The sequence below is a fragment of the Chiloscyllium plagiosum genome, chromosome 17, assembly GCF_004010195.1.
Source record: "Chiloscyllium plagiosum isolate BGI_BamShark_2017 chromosome 17, ASM401019v2, whole genome shotgun sequence".
In the NCBI taxonomy this organism is placed as follows: domain Eukaryota; kingdom Metazoa; phylum Chordata; class Chondrichthyes; order Orectolobiformes; family Hemiscylliidae; genus Chiloscyllium; species Chiloscyllium plagiosum.
In genome coordinates this window covers 61,306,794-61,318,152 of record NC_057726.1, presented here as the reverse complement: position 1 = coordinate 61,318,152, position 11,359 = coordinate 61,306,794, and the positions used below count along the sequence as shown (strand labels likewise).

At 39.3% G+C, this 11,359-nt stretch overlaps 1 protein-coding gene across 6 annotated transcripts in view; it reads right to left on the bottom strand.

The window, feature by feature from the left end:
- The window catches only part of ndrg4 (NDRG family member 4), a 163,261-nt gene continuing 151,902 nt past the window's right edge, over positions 1–11,359 (bottom strand). For 5 of the 6 annotated variants that reach the window (XM_043707294.1, XM_043707293.1, XM_043707295.1 and 2 more), the window contains 2 exons: positions 5,160–5,198; positions 1–920 (listed from right to left, as the gene is read on the bottom strand). In XM_043707294.1, the coding sequence (XP_043563229.1) occupies positions 754–920; positions 5,160–5,198 (206 nt within the window). In that variant the 3' untranslated portion in view covers positions 1–753. The remainder of the gene's footprint in view (positions 921–5,159; positions 5,199–11,359) is intronic. The other variant, XM_043707292.1, reaches the window with a different exon arrangement.

Sequence of the window (11,359 nt, the reverse complement as noted above, 5' to 3'; positions counted from 1 at the left end):
TTTTTGTTCCATGTTGATTTTATTACATTCTTAAACATTGTAATTAAGTACATTAATAGTGATAGTGGTTTCACAGCCGTGGTTAAGTATTAGATTAACAGCAACCACAACAAAGGATAAATTGTATGCAAAAAAGTACCTCAACAGCACTACGATTATCACAAAGATCAGAACACGAAACTCACAGCAAACCTTGACCTCTTCATTTTATAATTTTACAAACTGAAGTTGAAGGAAAGAGAGAATAAAAGTATCTACAAAACATTTAATAATGGAGCCTGATTCACTACATCTGCAGTGAATAGAGCAGCTTATTGCACCCTGTAGTACAGAAAGCATAAAGAACATCTAAAACAGTTAGTTAACTAGGAAATGTCTCCACATTTAAACAGCTCAAACTATGATGCTTTCCCATTGCACAAGTTAAACAAATAACTGAATACTATTACATTGGCACAGTCCCTAATATGTACCATGGCAATGATTGGCTGGAGTAATGCAGGACTCATGAAGACCTGCTAACAGGTTGGAGAGGCTCAGGCAACTATCAAAATAAAACTCACAATGATTGCAATCATGCAGGAAAAAATGCTGTAGACAGCCTTTTAATTGTTAGACTAGAAAATCACAGACTGCTACACTGCAAAGGAGTGAAGCAATCTCTACTCTTTTATATCTTAACTGCTTCCATACCAAGAGTAATATCAAGAACTATGTGGGGGAGTACAGCCACATTGTATATTCCATCACCTTTTAGCAAGACACCTCCATAGTGTGTGAGATGTTCTGAGTTACCTGGCCCACACTGTCACTACTATTGGTTTGAGTACAGATTCGTGGACGGTGTCCGTCTACTGAGCTGGCACTGGTCAGTGAGGCTGTACGAGAACGAGCCAACCGAGTCATACTGGCTGATGCCACTGAAAGAGAGGGACAATTCATGTTGTAATTTGGTAAATCCAGTATGTTATGTAAACTCATTTTATTGTTAACAAGTCATCTACATTGAACACAGGAACCTTATGCTGAACATCAGGCAATGAAGGCAGCCAGAAGGAGTTTGTTCAATGGGCCTTAGGAGGCACCCATTGTCATGTTTTCTACAGGCACCCATACCACATTTTACTCTTTGTATAGGGCAAAACACAATTGTGACATGCCATTGCAGCAGTACTTAAAAATGTCATGCATTCAGTTTTTGATGGAGCTTCACAGGTCTGTCATGCGAGTGAATAATGATACTGTTTCACAGTCTTCACGTGCAGATTCAAGCCCAGGACCATAGCAGTATCTCACATACCTTTGCAGAGCAAGAGTCCAGGATTGCAATGTGCATTTTTTAAGCAAGCACATTGACATTTGCATAAAACATTCATTTTCTAATCAGAGTTACTGTTGTTGCACCTCTGAAAACCTTACCTGTAAGCAGTACAATCTCTTTCCTTCCTACCCTACCTCCAATTTGTTTCTTTGTCATTTCATATGGCGAGTGTACAGGAGGTAACCTACTGCCATGTTTTTGCCTCTTATTATCAAGTCACCATGAAGTACAAAGAAAGAGCAAAACTTGATCTTTTCTTGGGTAATAAGTGAGAGCAAGTGCCTGAAGGGATAGTAGGGGAACACTTTGGATCAAGTGATCATAATTCTATTAGTTGCCAGGTTTGGAGAGTTTGAGCTATAGGGGGAGGCTGAATAGGCTGGTCTGGGAAATGAGACTAGATTAATTTAGCATGGTTGAGTTGGACTGAAGGGTCTGTTTCCGTGCTGTATATCTCTGTGACTTTATAACATCCTGGATCCATTGAATCCTTGCCTCTGGGGATGTGCTATACTTCTCGGCACTTTCCATTGACCAGTTAGGAACTGCAGTGATAGAACCTGTGATTCTTCTACCACTGTGCTATCAGGGTAATATGTCAGCACTAGAACTTTTAACCCAAAACGCTCTTCTCTGTTGTTTAGAAAATAGCTGTTGAGTTCACTGTGATTAGTCTCAGGATATTCTTGTGCCTGATCGTGTTGATCGATTCTCAGAAGACTGGTAGAAACAGAAAAGATATAATTTCAATGATTCTGTTAAGATTGTCTCTGTCTCTGGTTGTTGCAACTTAACTTGGAGATAATGTAATAATGTTTATCTTAAAATGTTTGTTAATGTAATGAATATTGTAAGGTGTCTGACAAGCTTTTGAATCATCCTGGCACATTGCTAAAGTACACATTTACTGTAGTAGCTGAGGACAACCCAAACTAGATGGTTCAAACTATAGCTTGTAGTGATATGCATGCCTATATATGGTAGAATCATGTTATCTCAGTGCTCATTAATTTATGCTTCATAGATACTTAATGTCTAAGGGCCAATCTAACAGATTATTACCCTGCAGTTTAACAAAATAGATAACTATAACTAAATAAATAACTATAACTATATGTAACAATTTAATTGTAAATGTCGTGAACAACTAGATCATTAAACAATGCAGTCAGATATTTATTGTAAAACCAATCTCAGCCGCACCTCCTGTCATTGTAAGACTAATCGAGATCATATAACATAGGAGCAGGAATGTGCCATTCATCCTCTCAAGCCTGCTCCAACATTCACATTCCCAGATATTCATGACAACCCTGCACCCCTTTGCTTGTCAAGAATCGATCTTTACCTTCTTGATCCCTTCAGTGGCAGGAGCAAAGATCCACAAATACTTGCAAATTTAAAAAACTCATCTTTGTCTTAAATGGGTGACCCCTTATTTTTAAACAATTACCACTAGTTCTACAATCTTCTACAAAAAGGAATATCCATTCTGCACACTCTGTCAAGATTTCTTGTTCTAAACTGGAGCAAATGCAAACCTAGCTTGTCCAACCTTTACTCAAAAGACAACATGCCTACTCAGATCATTAATCTAGCAAACCTTCTCTGAACTACTTCTAAAACAGTTACATTGTTCCCTCAATAAGGAGACCAATACCATGTACATTACTCCAGATGAGGCCTCACCAATGCCCTTCATAACTGAAGCATATCCACCCTACTTTTGCATTTCATTCTCCTTGAAATAAAACAGTAACATTCTATTAGCTTTATTCATTGCTTGCTGTATCTGTATACGAACATTCTGTGTTTCATGCATGAGGAAACCCAGATCCACCTGTACCTTAAAGCTCTGCAGTTTCTTGCAATTTACATAACACTTTTTTTGAAACTCTTGCCAAAATGCCAAATATTGCATTTTCTCACATTATACTTAATTTGCCTGATCTTTCCCATTCAGTTGTGCATATCAATATCTCTTTGTAGCCTCGCTTACTCTTCACAACTTGCTTTTCTGTCTACACCAACCAATCTTTTGTATCTCTGTGGCAAGCCACTCATTCTAACCTTAAAATGACCAGTTTATGCCTACATTGTTTCCTAGCCAGTCTTCTATCCATACTCCTACACCACATGCCCTTATTTTCTCCAGTAACCTTATCAAATATCTTGTGGAAATTTTAAATACAAAAGATTTACCAGATCCTAATTATCTGTAGAACGTTACTCCTCTCAAAGAACTTCAATAAATTGACCAAATATATTTTCGTTTTAAAAAGTGTTGATTCTGCCTGATTACTTTGAAAGTCTCCAAGTACCATATTTGTAATGTCTTTATTAATAACTTCTAACATATGTCAAGCTAACTGGCCTGTAGTTTCCTCCTTTCCATCTCCCCCCTATTTTCCAATCTCAAGGAATTTTTAAACATTCAAACTAACATATGAACTAACTTGCTAAGTCCTTAGGGTGAAATCTGCAGTACTTTGTGGACTTATCAGATAACAGCACTAACAATTTGCTCAGTACCACTTACCTAGTGATCGTAATTTTATTGATTTACAGCCAAGTCTGGGATGTTTCACTACAGTGAAGATTGTTGTTATAAGACTGTCAAATGGACCTCTCTAACTTCAAATAATGTTGATCTGGTTTTGTGCACCTCCTCTGTGATCCATATGCCCTTGTTTGCAATGATCTTCCTGCACTGCATGCAAAACAAAGCTTTTCACTGTACTTAGGTACATATGACTACAACAAATCAAATCAAAATTTCAGGTCAGTTCATCTTTGTTTTATTAATAATTCACTAAATCCAATTTCTATAATACCAACATTCAGCTCTCTTTAAAATATCTATACAATCTCTTGCTGTTTTTTTTAAAATTAGCCTTCTCTCATACTCTTTTTCTTCTTGCCAAAATGGTAAACTCTTGCAAAAAAAAGAAAATGGCAATATAGAGTGAAATTTTCTAACAAATCAGAGTTTCAGTTTGAAACGTTGGTACACCAGATTTGCCCTGGAGTCTCTGTCTGATATGTTAACCTATCCTTAAGTAACAGTATTATTGCCCTTACAGATTTGTCTCCCTTTTGTAAATAGAACAGCAAGGTGAATGATTAGAAAGTTATTGTTGTTGAAGCGATAGTCACTTTTTGCCTATTAAAAGGAATAATACAGGAGATGAAATTGCCATTTGGCTCATGCCACAATCATCATGACTTTGAGATTTTCAAACCTCAACACTGTCACAGGAAAAGAGGGAAAAATTGTTTTAAAAATAACATTTGGTGTCTGTCATTTTAGAAAAATTCAAACACCACCTGAAAACTGCAGAGGAAATAATCCTGTTGCACTGAACAAAACAAGAGGAAAGAATAATTATAATGGTGATAATATTTTGCTCCCTGATGCCTCAGCTACATCATTATGATTAGACAGACTACTTATTAAATATGTTTATGATGCTTTCTATCTAATAACAATTACTCAATAATTCACTGCACGACCATTTCATTTATTCCTTATTTCCACAAGATCAATTAGGCATAGCTAGATCTAGCACTTCATTCTATTTAAAGAAAAGGTTCTTTGGAACTTAAAAAGCTTAGGTATTCATGACTCACAATACACAGCTATGAGTTAGTTTGAGTTTGGGCCCAATAAAAAGTGATACACATGTTGAGTAAGATGTACGCTAGCTATTACAAGCAGCAGCGAGACAATAAGTGAAGATTACAAATGGAGAAGCACAGCTCATGCAGTGACAAGAGAAAGGGAACGATAGGCTCTAGCGCAAGCAATGTAATTCATGAAGAAACAGGAAACAGGTACCTGCTCCACTACTCATCCGTCTATCCACTAAATATGCAACTGCGCATGAAATAAGGAGGTAGGAAGCACAGATCATTACAATCTACACAAAGGATAAACATAGACTTACATCCATTCAGGAACACATACAAGTACATAAGGCATTATACAAGTGGGACATCTAAATCGCATGCCTGGTCTTACTGAAGCTTTGCAAGTCATCTGGTGCTCTGAGTTGAACCAGAGATGTAGCAAACTGCAGTGATTAGTCTTAACCAGTGCTTCATTGTATTCTGCATTTCACTCAAGTTACTCTGGGGATAACCCAAGCTGGCCTATTCAAATTACCTGTACAAACTCAGGACAGGAAGATATGGCAATTAATATCAGCATTTATTGAAGTAGCAGGATCCACCAGGCCTGACAAACTTATTAAATGCCCGGCCAACATTCCCATGGATCTCAAATACTAAGTCTTTGAAATCAGGGCTGGTTTCTTGTATTAGTCTGAAATTACAATATCACTGCAACATTCACACTTTTAACAAATCAGACACTAATTCCAGGACAACACACCCAGTTTTACAGAAACTTGTCAGTATATAAAATTATTTTCCTTGACTAAACATGACTATTATTTTGACTTTTTACCCTTATCGCCCATTTTCTCTTTTATTTAAATCTTACAAACAGCTGTATCAGTAAATTAGATTTGCCCATCACTTGTATAGGATCCAACACTGCGCATTTCCTGACCTTTGGCTTCCTGCACATCCCCTACACTGACTACCTAAACCATGCTCCTTTCTTTAATCCTGCAGGCTGTTCATTTGTTATCTTTAAAGTCTTAGTTTTTTTTTATTAAAATTAAACCTTCAGTCACTCCCTCCTAAAATTTACCTTTTTTTTTGCTGCTTGCTTAAAAGTGTATGCATTCTGTATTACATGTAAAGTTAATTACAGGAGTCCTGTGGATTTTGTATCATTAGTGCCAGGAAATAGGTGTTGAATATACATCTTGAGTTCATGCATATGCACAACCCAGTCAGACTTACCAGCTATGCAGTGAAAAGTTATTTTTGATGCACTTTGTTTATATTTTCACAATAAATGTGATACAGTTCTCCTATGGCTCAAGGTACATATGTGTAATGTTTGTAAAGACAAGTTACTTTAAATCATTGAGCTAAATTTCACTCTTTATGACATGAATATTTAATATTCTTCGGGCAGAGCACAACACAATATATGGCAAGGAGGAACACATACAGATGTCAGTGGGAATTAGGAAGAAAACTGTTTCCTGGTTTGGATTGTACAAAGGCAGATGATTATCATTGTTGAGAAGTCAATTATAATTCCAGGGCATCACTATGCTCTCCAGTCTACAGCTGCATTAATGACATTCCATTCATCATTAGTTTGCTGATGATTGCACAATGTTCAAAATCATTCTTGACATCCAGGTTTGAACTAGTAGGAGGCAAGTAACATTATGCTGCCTTACAATGATTATCGCAAACAAAAGAGAATATGACTATCTCCCCCTTGACATTCAATGGTATTATCATTCCCAAAATCGCTTACTATCAACTCTATTACCTTAAAAATATCATTGACCACAAACATAACTGGACCTGCCATATAAATACTACATGTGCATGTCAAAAGTTAGGATTTGGCAGCAAGTAACCAATTTCTTGACTCCCCAAAAGACCAACTGCAAGGCACAATTCAGAAGTGTGATGAGATATTTTCTACTTGCCTGGATGAGTACAGTATAGTTCCAACAATAGTTGAGAAGCTCAACCCCATCCAAGACAAAATAGTTTGCACAATTGGCACCCTATCCACCAGCTCAAAACATTCACCCACTCCACTAGCAACACAGTGGCAGCAGTGTGTACCATCTATAAAGATTCGCTGCCATTCCCCAAGATTTCTCCAACAGCGCCTTCCAAACCTAAGCCTCTACCATCTTGATGAACAAAGGTATCAGATGCACAGGAACATAATAGCTACAAGTTCTCTTCCAAGCCACACAACACACTGATTTGGAATTACAGTTCCATCCTTATTATAGGGTCAGATTCCTGGCATTCCCTTCCTAACATCACTGTGGATGTATCTACACCTCATGGATTATAGTAGTTTTCAAAAGACAGCTCACCAACACTTTCTTCTTAAGGTCAATTAGGGATGGGCAGTCAATGTTGGCCTTGCCAGCGATACCCATATTGTATGGAACAATAAAAAAGACAATTGAAAAATTAACCATTATTACAAAAAAAAAATGCTTTTAACAAATTATTAAGAACATATTACTTGAAAGAATCTTAAAAGCAAATTTAAGATTCCTAGCAGGGAAGTGGGTCTAAACAGGCATGGTGAGCCGAATGACCTTCTATGATTCTACCATAATTATTTAAAAGATCAGTAACCTCTATGGAGTATGGCAAGCTCTTATGACATCAATTTGGGATCCATAAGCCAAAACAACAATTTACCGAATGAAGAAATTTCAAATAAGATTGAAATTTTGTAATCTGTCTCACAAACAAGACCACTAGTTGTCACAGAAATTGGCCATTCACCCCATTGAGTCCGCTCTGCTATTCGATGAGATCTGATAATCCTGCCTTTTCCCCATAATCCTTAATTCTCTTACGATTAAAAAAACTATCTCAGCCTTGAAAAAAAACTTAATGACCCCCAGCCTTTACATCTTCTATAGTAAAGAATTTCACAGATTCACTACCCTCAGAAGAAATTACTTCTCATAAACATCCCTTATTCTGAGATTATGGCCCTTGACTCTCCCACAAGGGGAAATAACCTTTCCATATTGACCCTTTCAAATCATTTAGGAACTATTTGTCTATTTGGATAAGTTCACCTCTCATTCTTCTAAACTTCAGTGAGCACAGGCCCAACTTATTCAAGTTCCCCATGTATAACCGTCCCGCCATATGTGGTATCAGCATAATGAACCTTCTCTGGACTGCCACCCATGCCAGTATGTCTTTGTTTTAAATAAATGGCTCAAAACGTCAGTATTACAGCTGTGGTCTGAATACTGCTTTGTATTGTTTTGGCAAAAGCTCTCTAGTTCTATGCTCCATTCTCTTTGAAATAAAGACAAATATTCTATTTGCCTTCCCCAATTACCCACTGTACTTGAATTCTAGCTTTTTGTGATTCATGATTAAGAAATTCCTCCAATTCATCCCCACTGCTCTGCACATCCTCTAGATAAGTAGCAACTGGACGGACCCATAACTGCTTCTCCCCTTCTTTGCTGTGTATTGCTTTATCAAAGCTGAAACTTTCTTGCTGGAACAGCACAGCAGGTCAGGCAGCATCTAGGGAACAGAAGATTCGACGTTTCGGGCACATGCCTTTCTTGCTTTATCATGTAACGTGACACAGCCTTTACTTTTCTCCCCCTGATCTGGAGTCTCACTCAAGTAATTCACTTATCCAAGCTTCTTTGCTACACTATACAGACACTAAACCAGGCCTTTAAGTGCTCAACTTGTGTGGGAGCACTAAAACACCCCCTTGCTGAAAAGCCAAGACCCTGACTTCATATTAGTTTTCATTTAATCCCAGGGAAATTTTCAAATGATCTTGAGCCACGCCAGGCTCATGAGAATGGTTTTCAAATTCTGCTACATTATCAAACATGCAGACTACTAATACCTTGCTGAATGGTTCCCCAAAAGCAGGCATGGGAATCATATGTCAAGTCCACCCCGCCCCCTCTCCGGAACCAGACAGGTGGGGCAAATTCTGCAAAGCCCTACCTATTACCTGGTGGAGTTGTGGTCAGTATAAATGCTGGCTGATATGGGCATGCATTTTGTATATACCAACATGCCCAGCATTAAGACTTTCATGAGTTAGCTACAATAATTCCCTCTGATACTGTTGCAGCACCACCATCTGGTGCATCAGTGTCTGGTCCTCATTTGCTGGGCAGTAAGGAGAATCTCCATTTCTTCATCAGAACCTCATTTTTAATACAATAGAATTCAGGGAGTGCTTCAGTGTGAGCAGTCCGAGTGAGTACTTTTAAGAGTGCGTTAGTTTGCTGGGTCAGCAAGGAAGTTCTACTTATTATTTTTTCTTCTATTTATTATTATTTTTTCCAATGGGCTGAGGAGTGGCAGATAGAGTTTAATTTAAATAAATGTGAGATGCTGCATTTTGGAAAGGTAGATCAGAACAAGACTTAATGTTAAGGTCCTGTGGAGTATTGCTGAACGAAGAGACCTTGGAGTGATGGTTCATAGTTCCTTGAACGTGGAAGCGCAGGTAGAGAGAATAATGAAGAAGCTTTTTGTTATGCTTTCCTTTATTGGACAGAGCACTGACTACAGGAGCTTGGAGGCCATGTTGTGGCTGGACAGGACATTGGTTAGGCCACTTTTAGAATATTGTGTACAGTTCTGATCACCCTCCTATCGGAAGGATATTGTGAAACTTGAAAGGTTTAAGAAAAGATTTACAAGCATGTTGCCAGGGTCGGAGGATTTGAGCTACAGGGAGAGGTTGAATAGGCTTGGGCTGTTTCCCTTGGAGCACCAGAGGCTGAGGGGTGACCTTATAGAGGTTTATAAAATCATGAGGGGCATGGAAAGGGTAAATAGAAAAGACCCTGGGGTGGGGGAATCCAAAACAAGAGGGCATAGGTTTAGGGTGAAAGGGGAAAAAATTTAAGAGGGACCTAAGGGGCAATGTTTTCACACCGCGGGTGGTGAATGTAAGGGATGAGCTGCCAGAGGAAGAGGTAGATGCTGGTACAATTACAACATTTTAAAGCCATCTGGATGAGTATATATGAAGGGTTTAGAAGGAAATGGGCCAAGTGCTGGCAAATGGGATTAGGATAGGTTGGGATGTCTGGTCGGCATGGACGAGTTGGACTGAAGTGTCTGTTTCTGTACTGTACATCTCTATGACTCTATTTGTTGCATTTTCTAGACTAGAATAAAGAAAGATTTCAGAGAACAAGATCAGAGACTCTTGTTGCAGTGCCACCTCAGCCTCCACAGGCTGAGCTGATCCAGCCATAAACCAGGTGGTCAGAGTCAGGGAAAATGCCAGGCACTTTCTCCTAAAACTGTTCAACCTCAATGACTTCAACAGGCTTCTCAGAGACCCTGGGAATGCTATTTGATCCCAACAGGTCATTGCCAGGGAGCAGATCGAACCAGTCCACAGACAAACTAGGTATGACTTCTATGGTCACTGGTTCTGACAAAATGTCACACTGGTTTTAACTGCTAGTTTTGACATAATGTCAGACTCCAGATGTACCTAGTAAAAGGGGATGGGCATGCACCCTCCTTCAATCCCTTTCACTTACTGTGCTGTCTGGTGGGGAACTCCTTCTCCCAGCAGTAGAGTTTTGCTCACCCTCTATTCCCTCAATATGAACATAGGCTTATTCACTTCAGCCTGGGGAAAGGTGGCTACCCTTTCTTTGGATACAAAATTCTGGTAACTTTCAGGAATTAGTTTGTCCTCATCTGTATTCTCAGGAGTGCATTTGCCGGAATCCACAACTGCAATTAGAGCCAAAATCTGGTCTGCTATGCTCTGACTGAATATCAGTCTCCGCACAGTGACCCAATAAATGTCACTGGTTTTCCCACAGACACTAGCAATTAGCCCACTCATGCCTTACCTTTCAGCTGTTAAAACATGCAGGTTTCTTAGCCTCGCCTTTCATCTCAGCACCACCCTTTCTGTCCCGAGAAGATCTCCCAGTATTTCCCTCTCTTCCATGGGTTTCCTATCACTCTCTCCAAGTCTATCTTTCCAGTTGGTTGGACGTGACTAGGGACAAAGTTTCTTCTGGAACAGGCATTTGTGAATCAGATCAATATAATTCACCAGCATGGCTGTCACCCTTAAGGAGAAAGTGAGGTCTGCAGATGCTGGAGATCAAAGTTGAAACTTTATTGCTGGAACAGCACAGCAGGTCAGGCAGCATCCAGGGAACAGGAGATTCGACGTTTCGGGCACAGGCCCTTCCTCAGGAATGAGCAGAGAGTGTTCAGCAGGAGAAGATAAAAGGTAGGGAGGAGGGACTTGGAGGAGGGGCGTTGGAAATGTGATAGGTGGAAAGAGGTCAAGGTGAGGGTGATAGGTCGGAGTAGGATGGAGGCGGAGAGGTCAAGAAGAAGACTGCAGGTCAGGAAGGCGGTGCCGGG